The following is a 27479-nucleotide window of genomic DNA, read 5'->3' as shown; positions in this document are numbered from 1 at the left end:
CTTTTGCTATATTGGTTATAGCCTATAGTATATATATTTTTAATACGTATTCATATCCTTATTAATAATATTGCCTTAACTCTACCCTAGTTTACTTTTGAAGAGTTCGCTTGCATTGTATGTGAAATGTAAATATTAAATTCTTCTGACGTATGGAATATAGAGCCAGTGACATTGACATAAGCCGTTATTTTGTTACGTTGTTTTGCAGCTTAACATTACACGCGAGTAATCCACCGAAAACATCCGTCACAAGTCGAATAGGTATAATCCGACAAATATTGGATCCAGTGAAACCATTAAGTTCGAGATAGGAACTCGTATGCTGTGTTTGACGATCCACTGATTTTAATAAACATAACTTGCCGACGAACGGCAGGTGAGTGTAAATAAATTCACACATTTCCCAGACCCAATACTCGTTGCCTGTGTGATACTGAATAGAAACTGGCAGTCGTTCAAATATTTTTACCACAAAAAATGTTATCCGACTTTATAAAACATTTGACGGGATTAGTCAAAAAGATTTATGACACGCGAGTAAAGTTTCTGATAGTTTTAAACAGCCGTCTGGTATGTTCTGAGCTTGAGGAGTTATTGACTGTTAGAAACAATTTTTTTAATCATCACGATGCTTATTTTGAGAATGTTTCTTTGTAACTTTTCACATACGATATAGTTGAATTCTAATGTTTTAGAACTAAGCTCTCAAAGTTGACTACAAAAACAACCACAGTACATAGCTTTTCGCCTTTGAATTTTCTTATCAGCATTGTATGTTTGACTTCTGTATTTTGAAAACAAACCGTATTATACAAAAGGCTATTTGGTTTTAATCTACCTGCATGCTCTAAACTCTAAAGGCATTTGATAGAGCTTAACGGATTACAACTCGTCCGCGTGTGGTTCAAGGTTTACAGTTTTTAAAGGACATATACAGCCTTTATTGAAATAAGCTGTGAACGTTTGAGTTTCACTTGGATAAAATGGCATGGTATCGTTTTCCGGTTTTACGTTCGTACGAGTCCGGTTTTCAAATCCATCTTTCTCAAAAAGATTATGATAATTTTCATTTTTCTTAATTAAAGGAAGATTATACAGTTGAATGGTTGCAGTTCTAATTACATTATCCTGTATCGCGTTTCAGCTTAGCGTTTCTCATCTGAAATCCCGCCACTGAAGATTCGGAGGTATTTTTCGCCACGGGAAACGAGAAAAAATTTATCTAATTTCCTGGTGCAAAGGAGGCTCGAATAGCGTTCCAAGTGGGTCGATTATTTTCACAAAAAGCGATCCGAAGATTCGTCATGGCACTCGCGAACCGAGGTGCGGATGTCGAAGTTGAGATGGACCCGAAAGGCGAGTCGCTGGTCAAAGGCACCAACTTCGCTGGGAATAAGAATTTTGGAATATTTTCAATTCGTACTCAGATGGAAAAGATCTTACTTGTCGTTGCGGCGATTTTGCTGATTCTGTGCATCGTTTTTATTGCGCTTTTGGCGAAAGAAACTGCGGATAACGATAGCTCTAAAGCATCGACAACTGGTGGCCGTGAAGGTAATTAGAGTTCAATTTTTTTTCTGATCGGGAATGTAGCTGCATGTATTCAGATTCAATGATTTTGTTTCAACCTTTTGCACATTTTCTTCGCGGTAGCTATTTTTCGTCGCGGCCGGCAACTCTGCATCTCATGCTATGAACAATCGCGGTGTGGTTTTGTTAAAGTCGAGGAAACTCATCGATATAGTTTCAGTATCGAATGGTATTTGATAGACGCAAATGAAAAGGAGCGATGACCCACGGGGCTTTGACGATTTCAGTGCGCTTATATTTTCTGTCTTAGTGTCCGTTTAAACCAGAAGAGGCCGAACAAAATGGCAGCAATATTTATTAATCAACTGAAAAAATGCTGACTTAATCACTGATCCAATTCACACCTTGGTAAACATAAATTAAAGTAATTCGCCAATTCTATTTCAATTTTCAAATCGAATACGAAACTTCAGCTGCACATAGACGCGAATTGCGCAAGAAATTCGTTACCTTCTGCTTTTACTGTTTTTAACGCTTCATTTGTGACATATTTACATGTACTTGTGGGGATAAGTCTTGTACCGCGCGCTCTCTTACTAACGGTGTTTGAAACGGAATAGATTTCGCGTTATCCTATTTCCGATTGTGAAGCCAAAACTTTTCTGTTTTCTTAACACTTTCCGCGGTGTCGGCAGCCTGAAGTTAGGCCCGAAAGCAAAGGTTATTGTAGAGGCCAAATTCGCAAGTAAACAGGGTGAGAACTATTATCACCCACCAGAGATAATCGACCCGTAGACCAGAATATAGGTTGATCAAAACTTCGCAGATCAGAGAAGACTTTTGTTTTCGGAGATTATTATTTGAAATATCCATGCAATATTCGGTGAAGTTTTTGCCGCATTTTTGCGCAGCTGTTAACGCTAAAATTCAAGATAAATTTGCATGTGGTTGCTATGGTTTTTCGTAACTAGATAATAATTCTCTAAATGGCGTGACACGTCAATGAATAGTTGGAAATAGAATTCACGAGTTAGCGCTGCGCTTTTCATCTTTCAAACCGATCGCATATTCTTACGCAAGTATCGGGCTAGGTAATGCATTAGAAACGCATCAACGGTCATAAAATTGATATATCCCCAGTGATAACAATCTAATATGGCACTTCATTTAAAAAAATGAGAAGTCATTTTACGAACGTAAAGCAGATTATCATATAAGAAAAAAGAGAACCGCTTGAAATTATATTTGTTCTTATACCCGTTCGTCATTGCTATTTTTCCTCGCTTTTTTTTTCAGAAATGTTCGTTTGTCATTATTGCTAAAGCACGTATATTTGTTTTGGGAAGTTAGCTGAGTCATGCGTTCTGTCATTGTTGATTAGGAGACAAGCTCTTGACTTGAAATCACGCGATTACACGAGCGATTTTCTCGTTTTATTCCGAATTATTCGTATGTTGTTTTGTGAATTATGTACGCAGTTGTGTAAGCTTTGCGAAGGAAGGTGTAACACTGTAACCTATTCTGTGTTTACTCAGTTTACTCAGGAAACGAAAATCGCCCGTGTAGCTGGGGCTTTGTATAATATAGGAAGACAATTTGTGGTTGGTTTCAGGGATACATGTTCATACATGCTTAGCATTTACTAAATTATAACTTTAGGAAAATAACCTAAACAAACAGATAATAAGTCTTTCGTCAAACATGTTTTCATGCGTGGGAAACATTGGCATGGTCGCATGTATATTAAACAAATATTTTTAAAAACAGCAGGGCTCTTTAAATCATCTTAAGTTATGCCGTGTACGCATGTTTTATAACTATACATACTCCTGCAACATAAATTATTTTGTGTATAGAATAATGGGTTTAAAACGGCCGGTTGTACCATGATTCTTCGAGTTATCATCATGCAGGTTTCAGAGATTCAAATGTAAGCGATAAAACGTGTCTGATCATGAAACGCGAAAAAATGGAAATATTTGACCTTGGATGGGTCACCCCACTGAGGTGATGACGAATGATGTTACACATTTGGTTCTTATCTGAAATGTGTTGCTTTTCGTTTAAACTCTTCGAACACAAGTATATTGTACGGCACCGAAATTTTCGTTAGCAAAATTTTAGAAGGTGATGAACACTTAAAATTAGTTCGGTGGTCTGCATGGATACTTAATCATATACGTTGTAACACAATATACTTTAAGGTGTCATTGACAGAATTGTCAGGAGGGCTTTTATTTTTGAAGCTTCCAACTCTAATAACACAGAGCCATCCAGTATAAATAAAGTTTGTTTTGTTTAGGTTTCCTCTTGTAGTAACACTGGATCAATAAGAGATGATCCTTACTGGACCTCTAGGAAAAACAGTTTAGAACTGATAGAGCTATCCAGTATGAATAAAGTTAGTTTAGTTTAGGTTTCCTCCTGTAGTAACACTAGATCAATAAGAGTTGATCCTTACTGGACCTCTAGGAAGAACAGTTTAGAACTGATATAGAGCTATCCAGTATAAATAAAGTTAGTTTAGTTTAGGTTTCCTCCTGTAGTAACACTGGATCAATAAGAGATGATCCTTACTGGACCTCTGGGAAGAACAGTTTAGAACGGATAGAACTGCCCAGTATAAATAAAGTTAGTTTAGTTTAGGTTTCTTCCTGTAGTAACACTGGATCAATAAAAGATGATCCTTACTGGACCTCTAGGAAGAACAGTTTAAATAGATAATTTTCCTGCCCATTTCCGGACAATGCAGCTGTAATCAATTTTGCAATCTTCGATTAATCTGTTTCCTTGCTCGGAGATATTTAATTTAGTTTAAATTACGTGCGACATTGTGTAACAGGGAGCCAGATAATCTGTCAATATATTGCCAGCGTAGTTCAAGAGGTGTATGTAAAAAAAACGTTCATCTCGCAAGTTCGTGAGAACGTCTCATGCAAGATGGCCATTTCATGAACGGGTTAAATATATTCAAGTGCTTTTTGTGTGAGTCGACTCTCCTGACGAAGGCCCTCAGGTCGAAACGTCGAGAAGTGTTCTGTTTACTTTAGGCAGTTGTTATGCCACATTTGATGCTAACGCCTCTTACAGACGAGCAAGTTTTCTATGATAAGTTTTTATATATATAACGAGTTTTAATTGGCAATTGCACGTGTGTATGCACGACAAAATGTTCTATGACAAGTTTTTCTTTGACAAGTTTTATTTGCTCGTGGGACAAGGTCTTGTGTTAGAAAAAATTGTCAAAGTTGGGTGCACAGACGAACAATTCAAACTTGTCACATAAAAACTTGTCATAGAAACTTGATCGTCTGTAAGAGGCGAGGCTTGTTTGAGGACGCTGCCACGCTGCCTCCGAGTATATATTCAATACGTTTTCTGTCAAAGATATATATATATATATATATATATATATATATATATATATATATATATATTTATATATATATATATATTTATATATATATAATATATATATATATATATACTATCACGGCAACTATCATAGCGCGACATTTAAATTCACCTGATGAGTGTGGCAAGCACTGCTTGTTATACGAAACAAATTTGTAGTGAATGAAATCATATGAAGTAAACCATTTTTACTGAATTTTATTCCCGTTTTCTCGAATTTTATTTATATATATCGCCTCAAAATTGTTTAGCTAGCTTTTAGCCTGTCGATACAGTTTGCTCATAGCATGATACACATCACTGTCATATGGCATCATGCTACATACAAAAACCGCTCGCCCAAAGCTTGCTAACTTGGCGCTGATAGCATGTCTTTGAATGGGGTGCAGTTAAAAGACGGGTGCGGATGTGCGGATGAGTATTCTTAAAGCACGGCTCAACGGCAACAGGGCTTTTTGAATCTTCAGTCAAGTGGATGTGGTCCGTCCCTCTGAGATATAAATCAAGCTGAATGATTCGTAGTATTCAGTTTAGTAACTCGAACTTCAAACACTTTCTATGAGGTCGGACTTATAAATGTGCAGGTTTTCAACAAAGGCCTTGGCTTATGAATTATGTAAATATTTCATTCCTTGACGTTGATTTCTTTCATTTCAGCCCAAACGACTGCTGAACCAAACCAAACCACATCAAAGCCTACCGCAATGCCCTCGCCAAAGCCTACCACCAAGCCTTCAGGAAAGTACGTCTATTCCGATGAAGCTCAGCGTATTAAGTTTCCTGACTTTTTGAAGAGGGTTCAGGACACTTATTACGAGTATAATCGTGACCAGTTTGCCTGGCAGTCCCATAAAAATGTTGCAGAAATAACTGATGATTTGAAAACTAGGTCAGTTCCATGATTCTTTTTCGTTTGTGCTAGTTATATTTGTTTGTTTTTAACAGCTGAAGCGATAAATAATCTTTTATCCTTTTCGTTCTAAACGGTTCGTCTCCTATTCTTCCAGTGTTACTACAGGAGGAAGCCTAAACTAAACTAACTTAATTTATACTGGATAGCTCTATCAGTTCTAAACTGTTCTTCCTAGGAGGTCCAGTAAGGATAATCTCTTATTGATCCAGTGTTACTACAGGAGGAAACCAAAACTAAACTAACTTTATTTATACTTGATAGCTTTATCAGTTCAAAACTGTTCTTTCTAGAGGTCCAGTAAGGATCAACTCTTATTGATCTAGTGTTACTACAGGAGGGAAACCTAAACTAAACTAACTTTATTAATACTGGATAGCTCTATTAGTTCTAAACTGTTCTTCCTATATAGGAGGTCCAGTAAGGATCATCTCTTATTCTACAGGAGGAAACCTAAATTGAACTAACTTTATTTATACTGGATAGCTCTATCAATTCTAAACTGTTCTTCCTAGAGGTCCAGTAAGGATCATCTCTTATTGATCCAGTGTTACTACAGAAGGAAACCCAAACTAACTAGCTAAAAACTGCACTATGCTCGTTTCTAAATCTTCGTCTTAAGCTCATTCTATACGATTCATCAGATATAGTTATTGGTCAGCAATATAAGCCCCGTTTACACAACACTGGATTTATTGGTACGGCACGGCTAAAATGGGTACCCGTGCCCATTTCATCTGTGCTCGGCCTTTGTTTTGGTAGCCTGAATGCCAATAAAATTGGGCACGGGTACCAATTTTAGCCGTGCCGTGCCAATAAATTGAGTGTAGTGTAAACGGGGCTATAGACCCAGTTCAGGTGGTACTTTTTAAATCGAATCGCTTGGTTAAATTTATATACTTGTGCTTTTAAGACATCTGGGCATAACAATGCAACTCCAGCGTATCTCAAAGCAAAAACAGACGCTGCGTTTAAGCTCCGAAGAAATCAACTCAACTGCTTTGGATGAAAACTTGATGACGCCACGCAGAAGTTAAAGCCCTTGAACAGGTTCGTTTTCGAGAGTAAGCGTCATAGTTCAATAAGTTCATGCATGGACTTTGCTATTGTGTTTTATTATGTAGTTCTATACTAGAATATCTATCCTTCTCAAGAAAAGGAGAGGAAAATTTCACTGAGCATTTCGATAAAACAGGCGAATACAGCCTTAGGATTGTCAAGATTTTCTATGGATTTAAAAACGAAATCTGACTGATTTCTTTGGCCACAAAATCCACGCCAGTAGCCATAATACGTTGTAAGAGCAATGAACTGTAAGGCTGAATTCCACTTGCAGAGAAATGGTTCCCTAGCGAAATACTTGCATATTTTCATTTGCTATAAGAACAATCAAGCTGAACGAACTTATTTATCCTGTTCAGTAAAATTCAAAAGAAAAATGTAAATATTTCGCTAGCGAAACCTTTCTCTGGCGAACCCTAAGTTGTTTAAACCTTCGTTTATACGGCGTTCGTTTATTTTTTAGGTTAAACATTTCCTCAGAACTGTATTCGGGGCTCCTTTTGACGAAAACTTTTACAATGGCGATTGGATGCTTGGTCCTAATCACTTTTGTTGGCAGGCTATTTGTTCCATTGCCTATGACATCAACGCTTATGCCTTCTACATCAGCCCCACGAACTTTAGCGATGCTGAAAAAATGATCCAAAAAATTTTGGCCAATAAACAATCCATCTTGCAGTACAAGTAAGAGTTGAACAATTAAACAATAGCCTGTATTCAGGAAAGTTCCCGGAATTGAGAGCACCGGTTTCTATATTTGCAGTATACAGTATCCTGTATTTTGGCGATGTTCAAGATATATGTAATGTTTTCGGCGTATCACTTAAAAATCACTTTATGGATGCCTCGATGCCTTAATGAAAAGCTCTGAGGCCGGTTGTATGAAAGCCGGATAGCGCTATCCACCGGATAGTGTTTTTTTCAATCGCTTCAAAATCGCTCGTTATTTGCCACAACTTTGATGAAATCTTAGTATTCTTAAATCGAGGATCCTCTTTAATAATTGTTAATAATTGTTAATAATTGATAATAAATTTTATCGCTTTTCGAGCATTTTTAGAACGGTTGAAAAAATCACTATGGTGGATAGCGCTATCCGGCTTTGATACAACCGGCCCCTGTTCTCGCGATTTATCAAATTTAACGTATAAGTTTATGTTTGTTTTTATACAATATCGCTGTCATGTCAAATTTTAACGCCTTTATTCAAAACGTCCACCTACACTTACACTTTTTGAGTGTGACATAAAAATTATGTTATTCTTGATCAATGAAAAAGTGTTTTCATAATCAAAGGGAAGATTTAAGGTAAACAACTGAAAATCAAGCTCTTATTCGAGTGCAAATACCACAAAGGAATCGCTATGAAGTAATTGAGATCTTTCGCTCAATGAGTTTGAGTGTGAGTGAGCTTTTAGAATACATGCAGGCGTTAGATTTCATGCACTGCATGTTATTGCAATTATTTCGTTGTTTTACTTAGGTCAAATATGCAACTTGGTGTGAAAACTGGTATGGTTCGTTCCAAATTTAATTGTATTTCTGGCATTGATGCGTTTAAACAAGAGTTCAAAAAAATTTCAAGCGAAAACGATCCTGCCGACGTACTGCAGGAGTGGTTTGTGAAGTATTACATCAGAGCTGAGTTTACAAAAGATTTTTCTAAGAATGACCAAAACAAATGGATGGCTAAATATGGTAAAACGTTTCAGCAATCTGTGAATGACAGTTTGATAGAAGGTAGGAAAGTGCAAGATCATACTCGTAAGATATGAAAAAAAGGGATTTAAGAAGAAGAGTTTAGATACTACAGAAGGAAAACTAAACTAACTTTATTTATACTTGATAGCTCTATCAGTTCTAAACTGTTCTTCCTAGAGGTCCAGTAAGAATCATCTCTTATTGATCCAGTGTTACTACAGGAGGAAACCTAAACTAAACTAACTTTATTTACACTGGATAGCTCTATCAGTTCTAAACTGTTCTTCCTAAAGGTCCAGTAAGGATCATCTCTTATTGATCCAGTGTTAATACAGGAGGAAACCTAAACTAAACTAACTTTATTTACACTGGATAGCTCTATCAGTTCTAAACTGTTCTTCCTAAAGGTCCAGTAAGGATCATCTCTTATTGATCCAGTGTTAATACAGGAGGAAACCTAAACTAAACGTACTTCATTTATACTGGCTCTATCAGTTTTTAACTGTTCTTAATTCCTGGAGGTCTAATAGAGATCATCCCATATTGACTTAGTAGGCTTCAATCCAGTGTTAACACGACTAATTCGGAGATAATATGTTTGCAGGTATTGGCCAACCTGTCGTTGATCTGATTCATTACATGGAGAAAGTCCACCTTAGGCATTGTCTTCCAAGGGATGTGGCTAGCGGTATAGCAGAACTTCCAGTTGATTTCATCTACTTTGATGGAAATGTAACAGCGAATTCTACGACAAAACGTTTGCCGATAACAAACGATATACTGGATGGAAAGAAATCTTACAAGAATATTCTACCTTACTTCACCACCAGCGATATTACGCCGGAAAGAATCAACGAAATTGGTCATGAAAGATTGAATGCTTTGTATCCGCAGGTATTTGTAATATGTTGTTGTTTATTTGCTTCTGTTTGTTTGCTTGTTTATTTGTTTACCTGCTTTCCTTAATCCGGACCGGTTCTCCGGCTGTCCAGGGACACGTCCATGGCTGTTCAAACCCTACGAATTCTTTCCTTCAGGTGATCGAAATCGCAAAGGCTGTAACGAATATCTCCGATGAAGCGAATGCCATCAAAAGTTTCCGAGAAATTCTCAGCAATCAATCGTCCTATTACAACGATGCTCCTTTCCCGGAAATTGAATCAAACGGCACTGCCCATAAGCGTTGCACCGACGAGGATAAAGCGAAAATATACTGCCCGAAACGCTATGAATCTTTGTTAAAATGGAAAGCAACGTGTAGAGAGACCATGAGCATGCTCTCTCCAAAGCTCATACCATTGTTTTATCACACTGGTGATAAAATAACCGTACCAAACTGCCCGATTGATATGCTCCCGAGTTTCAATCCTTCCTCAGGCGCGCAGTTTTTCCAGCAGGCCGACGCTAACTGCAAGAGGTCGGCGAAATTTGGACTGCCGTTTTTCTTAGAGAATCATGGACCACGATTTTCTGAATGGTCCGTGACGGCTCACGAATCGTGGCCTGGTCACCATACACAGATACAAGGTAAGATTTGCTTCTAACTCTAAAGCCTGGTTTCCATTTAGTTGTAATTGTCGTGAACATGTCATTTTCACCGATGAGAAATTGTGGGGATGTAAATTCGTCTTCATTCCTGTATTCAAATCTGTCATTGTTGACTGCAGACGTATAGAAATGTTCTATCACATCAGCCAACTTGACATGTTCACGACACTCACGACTAAATGGAAACCAGGCATTAGCGACATTGAACTGGAGAGGAGAACAAGGCGAAACCAGTTCAGCTAGCCTTCCACAGTCTTAAAAAATCATAATACAAGTGCAATTGTCCATAACAAAAAAGATGGCGAGCGTATATTTTACCAGAATGCATTGCGGTCGGAAATCGTTTAAAAACGCGAACTGACGTCTTTTAAAGGACAGGCATAAAACAGAAAGTTATTTTCTTTGCTGTGTTAAAATTTCACATCATTAGGAGTTTTTCTTGCCATCTTTTTTCAGTCAATCATTTTTAATGCATGCAATGCATTCTGGTAAAATGGACATGCCGCTATCTTTTTCGTTACGGTCAATTGCCAATTCATACTCACCTATAGTGTTGCTGTCGAGCATGCATGCTTACATTGTACATTTCTCGATCTTCTGGTAACTTCTCAAGATTATATTTACTTTGAATTATTCTGTGCGGAGTTTCTATGCACACGAATCAAACTATACGTTCTCCTAAATGCAAGAACTTCACACGCGTTTTTTTTGCGATTTTTTCAGCTCAAATTGAGTATTTCAAGGATAAATATGGCGGTGTTCCAAAATGGATCGACGATAAGACATACTACACGTTCTTCACCGAAGGATGGGGCTTGTATTCAGAAAACCCTGTCATCGCTAAAGATACGAACACTTATGATGGCCAGCTGATGCAGAAATTTGGCATGTTGAAGTGGCAGGTAATAAAGATCGTTTGTGTTTTAACACTCCTTGTTTTGTTGGGAAGGAAAGTGATACGTCAAGTAATCGTTAAAGAAATGAGAAGTATATCCGATTTCCTAACTCGACTAAGCTATGACATTTCCTAACTCGTATAGTTTATTAAAGCCTCTTACAGACGAGCAAGTTTCTATGACAAGTTATGTGACAGGTTTGAATTGTTCGTCTGTACGCCCAGCTTTGACAACAAGTGTACTTGTCATAGAAAAAAATGTCAACGTTGGGCGTACAGACGAACAATTCAAACTTGTCATAGAAAACTTGCTCGTCTGTAAGAGACTTAAGGCCGGTAAACACTTTTTCGGCGACAAATTTCAATCGTCTGAACAGGGAAATTTGTGCCGCATGCGACAAGACCATGGGCCGGTTGTATAAAAATGTAGTTAACTTTTAACTATAGTTAGTGGCAGAATTGGCCAATCAGAATCGTGTATTTTCTAGTTAACTACGATTTAACTACGTAAAATGTAGTTAAGAGCTTCATAAAACCGGCCACAGGTGATTTTTGCCGCCCAAATGTACACACGAATCGATTTGTTGCAGTGATGTAGCCTAGTGTGTGTCAGCCTTCACAGACAACTTGTCATGAGTACACATACGGGTTTGTTATTATTATGCTTGCCCTTATTTTATATTGTGTATGCAATTTTTTGCGATTAATAATCTCTCTCCCTCCATCGGTTACTTGGCTAACAAAAAGCCAAAATATAAACTTTGGTGGTGAGAAAGGTAGTGACATAACGGCAAGAATACATTCGCTTTTAAATCAAGATCAGGACAGTGCTTCTGAAATCGATAGCCATGCCGAACTACATCTAAATCAATCAATTGAAAATTTGCTAGCTGTCGAACCTGACGATATCAATGATGATGCACTTGAACATTCGTTTAGTTATCAACCTGATGTTGAAAAGAAATTGGAATACCAAGACGAAAATCAAGCGAAAATAGATTCTGAAATCGGTGTAAAGTATGATGAGTTGAATGCGAAGTCAAAAAATTTGCATGAAGGCCCAATCGGTATGCACGCAAACTTAACAAATTGGCATAATCCCTTGGGAAGCAACTCCAGCTATAACTGCGACTCCGAGTCAATAGCAAGATTGAATTCGAAACTTGAGAGATTTTCCGAAAATGTGGCAAACAAACTACAGGATATTACAGTTGAGATAAACAATATTAAAGAAAGTAAACCCTACTCGATTCTGGTTTTGGAAAACGTAGTTAATGACCTAAAGAAAGACAAGCTTGAGCTAATCAGAATGAATGATGATCTTAGGGCACAAAATATGAACATGTCCTGTTCTATATCTGATTTGAAAATGGCAAATAAAAATTTGGAAAACGAAAAGAGCAGCCTTTTGACTGCTCTTAAGTTATTTCAAAATGACTCTCAACATACGTCCATGACTAACACTGTGATTTCAAAAGACGGAGAAATTAACATTGAACCGGCCTGTGAAATCATACATAATAATGAAGTCACTCAACTGAATCATGAATCTGATCAGCCTGTAATCTATAGTCAGCCCAACGCCAAAGAAAGTCTTACAAAAAAGAGTAAAAAGAAGAGTAAGAAAACCAAGTCTAAACCATCAGCTCATAATACCAGTCAACTAAATGCTCCGGATGCAAATACCTCTGGCTCTGGCGGGATTTCAAATACCTCCAACATTGAAACAACGAGACAGGGCCAGAACTCGCAGAAGCAATCAGTTGTTATTGCAGGAGACTCAATTGTTAAAAATATTATCGGTCCGAAGATGAATGCTGAAGATCCTAATCATTATTTTATTGTAAAGCCGTTCCCTGGAGCAACAGTCACAGACATGGAGGACTTTGTCAAGCCACTTACAAGAAGAACACCGGACAAGATGATTTTACATGTTGGAACAAACGACCTGAGAAGTCATTGCACGCCAAAAGTAATAGCTGACTCTATCGTCAACATTGTAACGCAAGTAAAAGAAGATTCACCAGGTACAGATGTTGGAATATCAGCCATTCTGGTAAGGTCTGATAATCATGACTTAACTGTTAAAGCTACTCAGGTTAATAACATTCTTAAAGGCTATTGTATTCGCAATAAAATTCCCTTCTTAAGTAATTCAAATATGAATGAAAGCCACCTAAACACGAAGGGCCTTCATTTAAATAGACAAGGTAGCTTAGCTTTACAACAAAACTTTTTAGATTTTGCTAAATCTATCTCAGATTGACAATTTCCCAAATCCGTTATTCCTACCTCACGCGGGTTTAAGTTAGCAGCCCTTAATGTGAGAAGCATAGTAAATCACATTGATGAGCTGCGAGTTTTGCTTGCTACTAGCCCAATCGATGTTCTAGCAATTAACGAGACATGGCTTAATTCTACAATAAGCGATAACGATGTTTACATACCTGGATATGAAATTATACGTCGGGACAGAGCATGTAGTAGTGCCGATGGAAAAACGTATGGAGGTGTTTGCTTTTATGTGCGCTCCTGCGTAAATTTTATACTTCGCAAGACCTGTTTATCGATGACTTGGAAAATTTATGTATTCAAATTCAAAAACCAAATTCTAAGCCCTTTCTCGTTACAACATGGTATAGACCACCTAATTCGAATACTGATAAATTTAATCATTTCGAAACGTTTATTGATATGCTTGACGCAGAAAATGTCGAGTATTACCTATTGGGCGACCTAAATTGTGACCTTGGATCGCCTACTTTAGATTGCAATTCGAGATCTTTAATTGGCATCACTGAACTCTATGGTTTACATCAATTAATAAATGAACCAACTCGAATTACCGAAACTTCATCAACTATGATCGATCATATTTTTACCAATACACCAGATAATATTGTTTCCTCTGGTGTTTCTCATGTCGGTATCAGTGATCATAGCTTAATTTACGCATTCCGTAAGCTTTCTATCAGTCCACGCAACAAAGGCCATTCTACAATAAGTTATAGAAAACTTAAAAATTTCAACTCTGAATATTTTCGACGAGATATTTCTTTACAGAATTGGGACGTGATAAGGATAATAATCCGAATGATATGTGGCGTATATGGAAAACGACCTTTAACAACGTAGTGGAAAAGCATGCCCCTTTACGAACTAGGCGAGTAAGATCTTCTAAGGCGCCGTGGATCACGCCTGAATTAAAAAGGCAAATGCATGAAAGAGATGTTTTGAAAATAAAAGCTATTCGATCCAAAGATATTTGTGATTGGACTGTTTTTAAGAAAGCTCGAAATTCTGTAAACAATGAAATTAAACTTGTTAAGAAAACCTATTATATGAACGCTTTTCATGAAAACGAGAATAATGTTAAAAAAACTTGGGGTATCATCAATGAATTGACCTCAAAAAACAGATGAGTTCACGAGTAAATGAAATCAAAATAAACGGGGTTTCTATTACTGACCCCTCGGACCTATCTGAGACGTTTAATACTCATTTTGCTACTATTGGACCTAAGCTTAAGGAAAAAATACCTGACGAAGAAAACAATCGCTCGTATTTAGAATATCTTACTTGCCACAATAGTAACAATAATATAGAGTTTAAGTCAATAACCCCATCATCAGTTTATTCGCTCTTAACAAACTTTGTAAGTCCAAAGCAATTGGGCTAGACAAAATATCTGCCAAGCTTCTTCGTCATTGTCCTGACTTGCTTTCGGAATCCCTTGCCGTAATTTTTAATGCTCTATCATTACCGGTATCTTTCCTGAAGAATGGAAATGCTCAAAGTCATTCCATTATTCAAACAGGGCGAGCGTAGACTACTTAAATAATTATCGCCCAATTTCGATAATACCGGTTGTGGCGAAAGTTTTCGAACGAATTATTTATGATCAAATTTACGGTTTTCTTACTGAGAACAATTTACTATGTAATAGCCAGTCTGGATTTCGACGTTTGCATTCAACTGTTACTGCACTTCTAGAATCTACTAATAGCTGGGCCTACAATATTGACCAAGGACTGGTCAATGCTGTCGTTTTCCTAGATCTTAAGAAAGCCTTTGATACAGTTGACCATGGAATTTGTTTGTCAAAACTGTCAGCATATGGTCTTGGGGGTGCTGTGGCTAACTGGTTTAGGTCTTATTTAAGTAACCGCAGTCAAAAATGTTATGTCAATGGCCATCTTTCTACCAACCGTACGTTACTTTGTGGTATTCCACAGGGAACTATTTTGGGACCATTGCTATTTTATTGTATATAAATGACTTGCCAAATTGTCTTGAGCACTCCCAAGCACGAATGTATGCAGACGACACCAATTTAACATTTGCAAGCAATAAAATTGAAGATATAGATTATTACTTTAATCAAGATCTTGAAAATGTTAATAAATGGCTTATCGCCAATAGGCTTACATTGAATCAATCCAAAACTGAATTTATGCTAATTGGCTCACGACAAAGAATAGCTACTTTCCAATCAGACCCATGTTTTAAAATAGACGGAATTCCTATAGACAAGGTTTCACATACAAAATCTCTAGGAGTTCACCTTGATGAAAATCTATCTTGGAATATACAGATCAAGGAATTAACAAAAAAATTGCTTCTGGTATTGGCGCTTTAAAACTCGTTCGTTCATTTGTCCCAGTTGCAACATTGTATTTAATTTTTAATTCCCTTGTCCAGCCATATTTCAATTATTGCTGTACAGTTTGGGACAATTGCAATAAAACCTTGGCAGATAAACTTCAAAAACTACAAAATCGCGCAGCGAGAGTTTTGACCTTTTCAAGCTATGACACTAATGCCGACATCTTACTTGATAGACTTGGCTGGAAAAAGTTATCTTCCCAACGCCAGTTTCAAAAGGCTGTCATGGTTTATAAATCACTCAATGGACTTGCTCCACAATACATGGGTTCCATGTTTGTAAACCGTGACAGTGTCAATCCTTATTCGTTGAGAAACACAAATAGTAAGCTGGCTGTTCCTAAGCCTCGCACAAACTATCTCAAGAATAGTTTTAGTTATAGTGGTGCGATGCTATGGAACAGCCTACCGATTGGGCTACGGCTAGCAAATAACCTAGCAAATTTTAAAGCGGGCTGTTCCAAATTATTTTAATCTACATTCACATTTGTATTATATTATATTTCTTGTATATATTCCTTACACGGCTCTCATGAAAAGCAGGTATATTAATTATTAGTTTGATTTATCATTGTAAATATTTTTGTAGTCTTATTTTGTAATTCATAATCTTGTCATTTGTCAGCATGAAAATCCTGATTGAGAATACCGTGTATAAATAAAGTTTAATAATAATAATAATAATAATAATATTTATCACCGAGTATATAAATCATGGTTGTCTTGGGCTTTTTTTTACAAGTCTATATAAGTTTCCTCTATGAATGAATTATTTTCATTCATATTTCCTTTTATTTTCAGGTTTGGAGAGCGCTTCGTCTGATTGTCGATACCGGTCTGCATTATCGAGGCATGAACAGGTGTGTATGTTTGTGTACACCGGTGAAAACCCCCAGTTGTCCCTCCGTAATCCTACCCGATTTTAATTGGACCGGAATATATATTTTGAGCGAAGCGATTGGCTTCAAATGTTCATACCAGTACGTGTACAGTGTTAGTATATAGATCATCGCCTGAACTACGTCATGCTTCGCTCTTTCAGAACTAGAGCACTGTGGTACTTCTCGGAATATGCCTGGGACAGCTCCGACTTGGCGCAGAAAGAGATAACTCGTTACCAGGGCGTTCCCGGTCAAGCGACCGCGTACATGTTGGGTCAGCAGAAGCTCGTGCAGCTCCGGGGGTACGCGAAAAAGATGCTCAACGAATCGTTCAACATTCAAGATTTTCATTACCAGGTTCTGTCGCAAGGCTCGGCACCCGAAGCCTATCTTCAGAAACACGTAACAAAATACGTGCAATGCAGTCTGGGAAAACTAAATGGTACAACGTGTGACGTAATTTTGAAACCGCCGAAAAAGACTGCCACCCAGAGCGTTGCGGACGAGGGACCTCCCCAGCCTCCCAAACGTCATCACTATTAAAGAGTTTTAATGCTTTCTTAATCCGATAGGAACGATTGTATAAATTGATCTCGTTCAAAATTTTAATCATTACGTAATTGTAGTCACTGATCTGCAAACCAGACCTGGATAGTCCTAGCATACTTTTCAAATGCATTGACCAATTTTACGGAGAAAATATTTTAAACCATTGACGACGGTCAAATTTCGGCATTGTTATTTTAATGTTTTCGTAGAATGTGTTAGTGCAGCGGGCGAAATCATTTCTAATGAGCCAATCTAGTTCACTTCTGATGGATGTTATAGTCTGTTGTCTTGCAGTATATATGGGCAGCAAATCGACCAAAGCCAATGCATTATTGCTTTATTGATAGTAGACTACATTACATACGTCAGAAGTGAATTGGTTTCCACATAATGGATCACAGATTGATCAGACCTTGGTTAAAGCTTCCTGCGTCTATTCCTAATACACTTTCAATACAATTATTTCTAAGGTGGTGCATTTGAATGTTGATAGATAGAAACTTGCAAAGCATAGCCAGAACTGTTTTAAAATGGGCCCTGATGTGTTAGTTTTTAATCAATATACCTACCAGATGCATCAATGCACCTAGTTTTAAAACGGGCCTTTATAAACACGTATTTTATAGCATAGTTTAATCATTAATTAATAAACGTAAATTTTCATCGATTGAAAAAATTACTTTTGCCATCAATTACCGGATAGCTTTTATCAGCTATAACCCTGTCTTCACCTCAAATTACTAATTCTGTCTTCACCTCAAATCACCTCAAATTACTAATTTTTCGTATTTTATTAGACGAAAAATTTGCGTACCTATTTTTTACAAATGTCGTATTTGTGGCGCCTGTAGATTTTAAGGGGTTCAGAAATCGGGCGTCGCAGGATTTGCGGGTAAGTAACATGCGTAACATATTGACATACGTCCATTTAATACCACGGCTTAATTAATCGCCATTTAATCCACACGCCATGCTAAGGTTTCATGTTTGAAAAGTATCTTGTTTGCAAACAGAATCCGATGCGGGGAGACGGTTGTCGAAGTGCAGACCAGAAATGGCTCAAGTCGCTCAGAATCGTTCGCGGAAAGCCGAGCTAGTTATTGTAAGCGAATATTTGAGACTTCGTTTGCATTGTGGGCAGCCATCGATGATAAAGGACAGACGATACCACGCTCGTTTGTACCAAAAGTGCTTCGTTGGTCGTGAACTCGTCGACTGGCTAGTGGAACATTTGGAAGCGACTAATCGAAATATCGCCGTCCAGTGCATGCGGGCTTTGCAAGATATTGGATTGATACATCATGGTATTGTACATTTCTATGTTTAAGGACCTAGAATTTAATTAGACTCTGGCGTATACGAAACGCTCAAATTTGCACGTTGGTACCTCGTCTGCCCTGTACGAGTCGCACGCTCCAGGCAGCTGGGCACAACTTAATGCGAACACGCGAGTTCTCGCCCGAAGGTGTGAGATACTTGTCCGGATCTTGAGTAAGGCTTTCTCTGCGCTAAAAGTAACGTGGAGTAAGGAATAAAGGCTGGTTAGGACGTGTTTATGTTCGCCCGGAGCCGTTTAGTTCACGTTTCTCATGCATGCTAATTCGCACGTTTATAGTTAAACAACCGTCCTGATACCGATGCAGGCAAGAGTTCTTGCTCTATCGCTGTTTCGGCCTGCCATCGTTTTCAGAATTTCGACTGAGCACAGTTAACTGTGGACCGAGCTTGCAGAGCGCGTTCGTCTTCGGGGAAATTACTTTAGAATCTTGAAATGCAACTTCTCAGCACGGAAGTTTTACAATATCCGTGTTGCAATGAAAGACAGAAAGTATTCAAGTTTCAATTTAATAATCCCCTAGCATTTGTTCGCCGGAAATTCGCATACGGTAACGTGGCAAATGCGAGGCTCCAAATTACGGCAATTCAACTGTAATTTATCCCGAAACTTCAAACTTTTGTTAACCATTGTTTGTGTCAAAATACACAAGTCGGTTCCGTTGAATGCTTGAAATGATAACCTATGACCCGTCGTAGACAAAACAAGTTTTTATCGTATATATATTAATCATATATATCATGCATTTTGTGTGTTTTTTTTGCAATAACTTCAAGCACAATAATGTAAATATTTTTCGTCGGCGACAATGGCTAAAGTTTCAAATATTTGCGTTCGGCTCGACTGCAGTGTCTGTCAAGGATCAGAAGTGTCATGTCGATAATTTCGTCACAAAAAGAATGAAGAAATGTATAATTGTTTAAAATATGTGACCCCATGATGGTTTTGTATTTAAATGGTAACTTTGTACGGTTGTAATGAAATTTCGCCATGTTTGTCTCAAGATAGTTTGTGCAAAGAATACACAAACATCGCTTGAAGTGACATCTTTATACCTCACTGTGAGAGGTTTTGTAAAAACACCGGAAATATAAGTGAGTAAAATTAGACGACTTGGAAATTAAGCACTTGGAAATTTTGAAACATAATACACATAATTGCAGGGTTTCGACGTTCAGCCGGTAGAAAAAACAATAGCTGATATACGATATTGATTTTTTTACAACCTTTTTTTTATTGTTTAAAATATTTATCGTCAACAAAACCTATTTCCAGCCACGAACACGAGATTGAATTTGCGAATGACGACGTGATACGCATTCCCAAATAGTCGGTCCTTGTTCTTCGAGAATACACTACATACTTTATGCGCGAATGCGCCGAATATGTGAAGATATATCGGGAGAAAACCTATATTTGCCTTATCGTAATTTTGAGCTTTGGAGTACGACATCCAGTTATCATTTGGATATAAGAAATTTTCCATTCAACGGTGTGGAGAAATTTCATTTGAGAAGTAAAAGAAAGCTTGGTATTTCTCTTTCAACGACACATTTCATCACGTGTGGTTGACAAGTTCGAAAATTACCATTAACAAAATGAAATTGATGAATCAAATTAATGCATGAAACCTTTTATCTTTTTATTCGAGAAGGCAGTATCAGAACTCTCTTCGTCTCTCGCAAAACACTTTGAAAGTTTTCAGTTAATGATTGTTCTTTTGATTATACTCTAGTATGCGACGATCATCAATTTAAGGATCAGATGCTGTTCTACAGATTTCGTCGGGATGACGGTAGTGGTGGTTTTGATAAGGAAACAGAATTTGTATTTCAAGCCGTCGACCTTTATAACAGGTTTTTAGAATTTCGAGTTGTTTTAAGTAAACGTAGCATATTACAGCCGATGCATGAAATCAGTCAACTGTTTTTATTTTATGATTGATACCGTTAAAGTCATCCTCAATGTTTTCACTGCATAACATCTCTGACCAGCTCTCCTTCATCTCTTCTTATTACGTGTCCATATCATCTCAATCTTGCCTCCCTCATTTTCTCTGCAATGTCTACCACCTCACATCTTCTGATCTCTTCATTTCATAATATCTCTGACCAGTTCTCCCTCATCTCTTCTTATTACGTGTCCATATCATCTCAACCTTGCTTCCCTCATCTTCTCTGCAATGTCTACCACCTCACATCTTCTTCTGATCTCTTCATTTCATAATATCTCCGACCAACTCTCCTTCATCTCTTCTTATTACGTGACCATATCATCTCAACCTTGCTTCCCTCATCTTCTCTGCAATGTCTACCACCTCATATCTTCTTCTGATCTCTTCATTCCATATATAATATCTCTGACCAGCTCTCCTTCATCATCTCTTCTTATTACATGACCATATCATCTCAACCTTGCTTCCCTCATCTTCTCTGCAATGTCTACCACCTCACATCTTGTTCTGATCTCTTCATTCCATAATATCTCTGACCAGCTCTTCTTCATCTCTTCTTATTACGTGTCCATATCATCTCAACCTTGTTTCCCTCATTTTCTCTGCAATGTCTACCACCTCACATCTTCTGATCTCTTCATTTCATAATATCTCTGACCAGTTCTCCCTCATCTCTTCTTATTACGTGTCCATATCATCTCAACCTTGCTTCCTCATATTCTCTGCAATGTCTACCACCTCACATCTTCTTCAGATCTCTTCATTTCATAATATCTCTGACCAACTCTCCTTTATCTCTTCTTATTACGTGTCCATATCATCTCAACCTTGCTTCCCTCATCTTCTCTGCGATGTCTCCACATTGCATCTGTATAATCAAAATCTCATTTCGTTCTTTTTCTAAAGAATTTTAGCAGATCAAAAGAAATTCGTGGTCTTGCAAGATATTCAATATAACGGCCAAGTATTCAAAACTTGTTTTTTCGCTCGTCGCTTCATTGATTGGCTGGTTTTGAATGGCGAGACTCATTCACGTGACGAAGGAGTTGAAATCGGAAAAGCTTTTCTACAGACTGGAGTTATAAAACAATGTAAGTGATAGTTGTCACAGCTCTAGATAGCTTTATAGCTTTACTAAAACTGTTCTAAACTGTTCTTCTTGGAGGTCCAGTAAGGTTCATCTCTTATTGATCCAGTGTAACTACAGGAGGAAACCTAAACTAAACTAACTTTGTTTATACTGGATAGCTCTATCAGTTCTAAACTGTTCTTCCTAGAGATCCAGTAAGGATCATCTCTTATTCATCCAGTGTTACTACAGAAGGAAACCTAAACTAAACTAACCTTATTTATACTGGATAGTTCTATCAGTTCTAAACTGTTCTTCTTGGAGGTCCAGTAAGGTTCATCTCTTATTGATCCAGTGTAACTACAGGAGGAAACCTAAACTAAACTAACTTTGTTTATACTGGATAGCTCTATCAGTTCTAAACTGTTCTTCCTAGAGATCCAGTAAGGATCATCTCTTATTCATCCAGTGTTACTACCATGGCCAGAAAATTCGGACATATTTAACATTCTACTTCCGCCTAAATTTGCATATGGTGTCAAAATAAAGCTTCGTGAGTTTATAGTAAACTGTAATGTGCACAGTACTAAACGCTAAAAATACACCTTTAGGTAGGTCAATTATAATTTGCCTTAATTGCTCGTTGCAGAGCAAGTTAATCTTAATATTTTTATACAGTATTTCAAAATGTTTTATCAGTATTCGTCCTGCATTTTCAAAACAAAGTTTTGGTCATTTATCACGTTGAATACCATATAAAACGAAAACCGTAATAGCGTAGAAATAAAATAAAAATGCAGAGCCGACATAAACCTTTGCCAGCAAAATATTACCTTAGGATCTTCAATATGACACGAGTTACAAGAAACAACCAGGGCAAATAGCAAAGATGAAATGATTTTCTTAAATTTTGCAAAATTTAAGAATGCGCAATATAATTTATAGTTCTGCAAACGAATAATATTTGAACAGATATGCAAATTTGCTACGGCAATCTGCATATTCCATGTCCGCAATTTCTGGCCATGCAGAAGGAAACCTAAACTAAACTAACCTTATTTATACTGGATATAGCTCTATCAGTTTTGAACTGTTCTTCTCAGTTCTTAATGAAACCTAATATAGTTTAAAACTAAATTGCAGTGTCCCCCAGCATCGCTTTTCAAGATGATAGCCTTTACTACCAGTTTCGAATTGAAGATATGAAGACATCGAAGCTGATGAATGTTGTGAACCTGAGCGAGCTAGATAAGAACAAGCAAATCACGACCTCTACAAAAAAGGACGGAACACCGATCAAAAATATCGTGCATTTCTTTGATGACATGGCCAAACTTCAGGTCAACAAGTCAAAAGGTTTGTGTTTTTGTCTTCAGAGTTGCCTATTATTTGGATTATGGTATCCGTAATATCAACTTGTTATTTGCAAATGAGAACCTGTGTAGATGTGCACGAAATATTGTGCTGACAAAGAAAGTATTGATATTTGACGGACATGTTCAGGACTTTAGAATTTCCAAGAAAGGTTCAATATTTCTAGTACAACACTTCAAAAGTTCTTTGTCTTTTGTGTTTTACAGTCTGACCTCCCGTGAGGCTGGTTACAGTTGCTTTGGTTTTGCGGTAGAGTTATATCTTTATTATCTAAGAAAATAGAATATTCTTTTCGACTAATGTGACAAAAAGAGGTTGAACAGTTGTCGGGAATCCGAACAGGGGCGGATCTAGGGGTAGTCACACCAATCACGCGACTAACGTAAAAATTCCGCACTAATTTGATTCAATGAAAGTGAAATAATATTTATTTTTCCGAACGCAGTCCAGTTGTAAATTTGCAGCGGCATAATTAATTTTCTGGCCGAATGAATTAAATTAACACTGATCTCTCTTGATTTCCCCGCTCTGAATACAAATTTCAAACTGCACAATCGTGATCGTTCTGGAGGTTGGTTAGGGGCGTTTCTGGTCAATCTGATTGGCCCATTCGGTGGTTTCCAAGGAGACAAAAATGGTGATCGTTTTGGAGGTTTGGTCTGATCGTTTTAGAGGTTGGTTATGGGCGTTTTTCATCAATCTGATTGGTCAGATCGATAGTTTCCATGGCGACACAAATTGTGATCGTTTTGGAGGTTGGTCTGATCTTCATTTCTTATTGGCTGTTTAATTCCTGACCGATCACGACCGATCAAGCGATCAGAGTCAGACTAGCCTCCTCCGCAGGCATCTCTTATGTATTTATATTATGCATTTATATTTGACCGTGAGTAATATCACCGATCATGACCGATCAGAGCCCGTGTTTTGCAGTCGAATGTATAGTTCTTTGTAAGGGAATTCAAAAGAAAAACCGGTATGGAGCAGTTTTAATGCGGGCGCTATATTCATGACAACATTAAATAACGCGTCGTCGAGAGATTGATGTTTTCGTATTTAATAAATATACTCGCATGTGTTCGACGAATTGAGAAGTGTACTGTTATAAGGTAAATTATCCAATGTTGATGTCTATGTAAACTATACTCTGATAATACTATAAGTTCATATAAACAATGGTCCGATAATTTAACTATGTTATTGTTAGCTTATATATTTTACCTAGGCTTTGAGGCTGCTGTTATTAGCATATATTTGCATTCGCCCGTCAAATCGATTTAGAATTTCGAGCCTATTCATATTCTCATTTGTTGTATTGATGATTCGCATTACCCAGATTCTTCTTGCTGGCATTGTATAGATTGTGAGCTAGTGTAATAATCTGTAATTTGCAGTTTGAAAGATTTAGAAAGCTATGGATATTTGCGAAATCATTATAATATATAAATATAAAGCAATTTCGCTCTGACCAAATTCAATGATAACGTAATAAACCTGTGTTCTTACATTTCACTAGACAATAACATTTTGAGCTGAAAATTTCTGGAGAGGTCTGTTCGAAGGGGTAAATTTCTACCATTATTGAGATTTGACTATTTCTATAAAAACATGCATTTTATACCCACAAAACGTCCCTTTTTAAACCTTCCATTTCAGTGCCTACACAATGTTTTGTGTGGCATTCAATAGCTGTGCCCTAGGAATTTAGCAGACTTTAACCTGGCATTAAGCTTGGAAAGCCTCACAAATTTCATAAATCTGGCGGGGGAGGACGATTGGTGACGAAAATTGGCCTACGAAAATTTTGACTAACGTAAAAAAAATCCTAGATCCGCCCCTGAATCCGAATGCAGAAGACAGGCTGTAGTTAAAAAGGTCCTATACTTCAAGAAGGTTGCACAGGTCATTAACAAGTTAAATAAAGCGAACGGTATACACGCTGACACAAAGTAATTGATAGGGAAGTCGAGAGCTGTTTCTTTCTACATCTATCTCATCAGTTTGGATCAGTTTTGTAATGTTTTTAAAGACAAGTCTATCGATCTAGTTATTCTAGTATCTTCTAATGTCATTGACATTGTCACGCGATTGTTTCACGAAATTGATCACGCACGTCACTTCCAGTGCAATATCTATGCTAATATCAATGCATGTCTAGATATATTCATTTTCCATATTAAGCTGTACCTGTAACTGATCAGTATAGTTTATTATCGCCTCTTCTAAAATATCAAACTTGTTTCAGAACTAAACAGACGGCGCCATTCAAGCTTCGACACGCCTCCAAATACTCCTCCAAACATGGAAGACGTTCAAATTTCGCCCAGACCAGGTAAAGATTGAATGTATCTCGTATAGTAAATAGCGAATGCCTAACCTCTGAACAAATTGTACGCACGAGTCATCGCTTCAATACAGCGGAGTCTTCATGAAACCTTGTATGTATATTTTAATCATATACCAGTCATGTTCCGTTGCAAGTGATTGAATGTATCCCTGAAGAAACTATATCGTACTACTGTATTTATTATAACGGCAGATACCTTGAAGTTATATGACCGATTAATTTCAATTTATTTCAGTCGTACTAAGAGACGTGACCGTTGAAGAGTTAGAAGACAGAAGAAACCCGTACGTCATGACAAAAATATCTGTGAGTTCAGGCCAATTTAATACGCCGTGTTTCACACGCCGAGCTTTCCTGAAATATGCAAATAAAAACTTCGCGAGGTTTCGAGCTAAAGGCCTCCATCAAGAGTTTAAAGCTTTCACCATACCATTTCGACGAGACATCATGAAGTTCTCTTGTATGTTTGAAGTCTGTTTACACTTGCGATTTTTGCTGTGGATTTTGGCGCGAATTTTTTCTCCTGATAAATACGCTCTAACGAATTGCTATGCTCTGCTGTGCACAAGTGCCCTTAATCTTAAAACTTCCGTAAAATATCCACTCGTTATTTCAAAGGCAGTTACTGAAGCTAAATATATTAAACTCTCTCAAGGCTGGCAAGTTTGAGAAGCCCATTATTAAAGTCACGGCCAACTTATGCCCTTTGTAAAAAATCCTACCAGGAAGACACGACCGTAATTCACTCGAATTCATTCGCTATTTCTGTTCAAAATCATCTAGATTTTGCGTGATGCTGTTGGATATGGATTCGTCGTTCGCGGTAGTATGCCTGTCTACGTTCAAACTGTCGATCCTGACGGCCCGGCAGCCGCCGCGGGCGTGAAGGTCTGTGTATTCATAAATCTCCCAAACAATCAAATGCATTCAATCTGTAATTATCATAATGTTCTTCCGCAGGTAAGGCAGTATATCCACTCTGTGAACGGAAAGTATGTGTTAAGATGGACGCATCGCGAGGTTGCGGACGTAATCCTGAACTCGCCAAACGTCGTTGAACTGGTGGTCATGAACCATTTCAGGGGTTCCTAGAGAGATCGTCTCCGCTTGCGTGAAACACTAAAGTTTGACTAAATCAAATTCCTTCCTGTTTTTCGGGGAGGTCTTTAGTCGGTTTGTCAATCGGAAAGCCTTTTAGGGTGAGTTGAGAACTGGTTCATTGTGTTGCAGCATAATTGTGTAAATATATGGTTGGTGTTCGGCCTGTGACCGCCAGCGACGGGAATCTAGGATCATCATTGATGTTGATGATGCTTTTCTCAGAAGTAAAAAAGATATGCCCGATTGGGCAAAATTGGTTTTGGGCTTTTTCAACGCCATCTCCCTCTTCCCTGTAAAGGTGGAGGGGACAGTTCATCCTACAGGGGTCTCTTGTGGGAACAACTTCACAAATACTGCTTACTTACAGCTATAAACTGTGATCGAGCGAAGACGAATGGACTCAACCAGCTTAGATGAACCATACAGCTAAGCTTGGTCTATATTTGACAATATTTCAAAAGTAAACTCCGTCTTCGGTGCAGTTAAAACTCATGAGGTTTAACTCATTTTAAGTTGTGATTGTTGGCCATAGTTCTTGTCTCGATCAAAATTTAGTTTACAGCTGGAATCCTACATTACCATTGTCATCAGTGGACAATACAGGAAAATAGTTTGGATACATAATATTGAGAATATACAACACTAGCGTTTTATACTGCATTTTATAAAGGTTCAGGTAGAAATTTTATAATGAGATATACTTTTTAATCACCGTTTGATTTGAGCTTAAAGTTTTATTCACGAATTGTAGAAATTATGTCAAAGTGTGTATATATATAGTTTATGCAGTCAGATTTTACATTGATTAATACAATTAATTGCCAGGGGCCAGTTGTATAAAAAGCTAGTTAACTTTCAACTGTACCTACTGTGGTTAACTTACAGAATTGACTTACAGAATTGTGTTGTAGTTACAGAATTGTGTTGTACTTACAGAATTGGCCATTCAAAGTCGTGTATTTCTAAGAGTTAACTAGGATTTAACCATGCAAAATGTAGTAAAAGAGTTTTATAGAACCGGCCCCTGATATTTACCTTTGTTACCCAGCAATGAAAATGTAAATACTACGCTGGAAAAAATGCGCACATACAATTAAATTATTCAGTATATATTTTAAATTTTTACGGTAGTAATTTTGT

The 27479-nt window shown here is 37.5% G+C and overlaps 4 protein-coding genes and 1 pseudogene across 4 annotated transcripts; all 5 read left to right on the top strand.

The window, feature by feature from the left end:
- Window positions 1-199: 199 nt before the first annotated feature.
- On the top strand, window positions 200-5849 carry LOC114535063. Its single transcript, XM_028556445.1, has 3 exons — window positions 200-379; window positions 1148-1557; window positions 5605-5849. The coding sequence occupies exons 2-3, from the start codon at window positions 1308-1310 to the stop codon at window positions 5847-5849; spliced, it is 495 nt and encodes a 164-aa protein (XP_028412246.1). The 5' UTR covers window positions 200-379; window positions 1148-1307.
- A 1042-nt stretch (window positions 5850-6891) lies between these two features.
- LOC114535062 lies at window positions 6892-13345 on the top strand. The gene is made up of 7 exons (XM_028556443.1): window positions 6892-6907; window positions 7383-7603; window positions 8403-8659; window positions 9225-9514; window positions 9658-10147; window positions 10892-11053; window positions 11954-13345. Exons 2-7 carry the CDS (start codon window positions 7449-7451, stop codon window positions 13327-13329), a joined length of 2730 nt encoding a protein of 909 aa, XP_028412244.1. The 5' UTR covers window positions 6892-6907; window positions 7383-7448; the 3' UTR covers window positions 13330-13345.
- Window positions 13346-13734: 389 nt separating this feature from the next.
- LOC114535061 lies at window positions 13735-14742 on the top strand (annotated as a pseudogene).
- Window positions 14743-16354: 1612 nt separating this feature from the next.
- LOC114535060 lies at window positions 16355-17578 on the top strand. The gene is made up of 3 exons (XM_028556442.1): window positions 16355-16378; window positions 16530-16588; window positions 16771-17578. The coding sequence occupies exons 1-3, from the start codon at window positions 16355-16357 to the stop codon at window positions 17150-17152; spliced, it is 465 nt and encodes a 154-aa protein (XP_028412243.1). The 3' UTR covers window positions 17153-17578.
- A 3943-nt stretch (window positions 17579-21521) lies between these two features.
- Window positions 21522-25907, top strand: LOC114535058. The gene is made up of 5 exons (XM_028556441.1): window positions 21522-21539; window positions 22661-22873; window positions 25137-25223; window positions 25474-25544; window positions 25857-25907. The coding sequence occupies exons 2-5, from the start codon at window positions 22720-22722 to the stop codon at window positions 25905-25907; spliced, it is 363 nt and encodes a 120-aa protein (XP_028412242.1). The 5' UTR covers window positions 21522-21539; window positions 22661-22719.
- Window positions 25908-27479: the final 1572 nt, after the last annotated feature.

This window comes from Dendronephthya gigantea, unplaced genomic scaffold, assembly GCF_004324835.1.
Source record: "Dendronephthya gigantea isolate DGI-Jeju-01 unplaced genomic scaffold, DenGig_1.0 000110F, whole genome shotgun sequence".
Lineage (NCBI taxonomy): Eukaryota > Metazoa > Cnidaria > Anthozoa > Malacalcyonacea > Nephtheidae > Dendronephthya > Dendronephthya gigantea.
The sequence above is the reverse complement of the archived record's forward strand: the minus strand, read 5'-3'. Positions and strand labels throughout refer to the sequence as shown.

What these genes read in the sequence shown, in the direction of transcription:
- LOC114535063 (XM_028556445.1), top strand. Translation starts at nt 1,308, where the DNA reads ATGGCACTCGCGAACCGAGGTGCGGATGTCGAAGTTGAGATGGACCCG. An exon ending in GACAACTGGTGGCCGTGAAG is followed by an intron (nt 1,558 to 5,604) that starts GTAATTAGAGTT and finishes CTTTCATTTCAG; the next exon opens with CCCAAACGACTGCTGAACCA.
- LOC114535062 (XM_028556443.1), top strand. Translation starts at nt 7,449, where the DNA reads ATGCTTGGTCCTAATCACTTTTGTTGGCAGGCTATTTGTTCCATTGCC. An exon ending in GAATGACAGTTTGATAGAAG is followed by an intron (nt 8,660 to 9,224) that starts GTAGGAAAGTGC and finishes ATATGTTTGCAG; the next exon opens with GTATTGGCCAACCTGTCGTT. An exon ending in TGAATGCTTTGTATCCGCAG is followed by an intron (nt 9,515 to 9,657) that starts GTATTTGTAATA and finishes TCTTTCCTTCAG; the next exon opens with GTGATCGAAATCGCAAAGGC.
- LOC114535060 (XM_028556442.1), top strand. Translation starts at nt 16,355, where the DNA reads ATGAAAATCCTGATTGAGAATACC. An exon ending in AAATCCTGATTGAGAATACC is followed by an intron (nt 16,379 to 16,529) that starts GTGTATAAATAA and finishes TTTTATTTTCAG; the next exon opens with GTTTGGAGAGCGCTTCGTCT. An exon ending in CATTATCGAGGCATGAACAG is followed by an intron (nt 16,589 to 16,770) that starts GTGTGTATGTTT and finishes TCGCTCTTTCAG; the next exon opens with AACTAGAGCACTGTGGTACT.
- LOC114535058 (XM_028556441.1), top strand. Translation starts at nt 22,720, where the DNA reads ATGAAGACATCGAAGCTGATGAATGTTGTGAACCTGAGCGAGCTAGAT. An exon ending in TCAGGTCAACAAGTCAAAAG is followed by an intron (nt 22,874 to 25,136) that starts GTTTGTGTTTTT and finishes AACTTGTTTCAG; the next exon opens with AACTAAACAGACGGCGCCAT. An exon ending in ACGTCATGACAAAAATATCT is followed by an intron (nt 25,545 to 25,856) that starts GTGAGTTCAGGC and finishes GTTATTTCAAAG; the next exon opens with GCAGTTACTGAAGCTAAATA.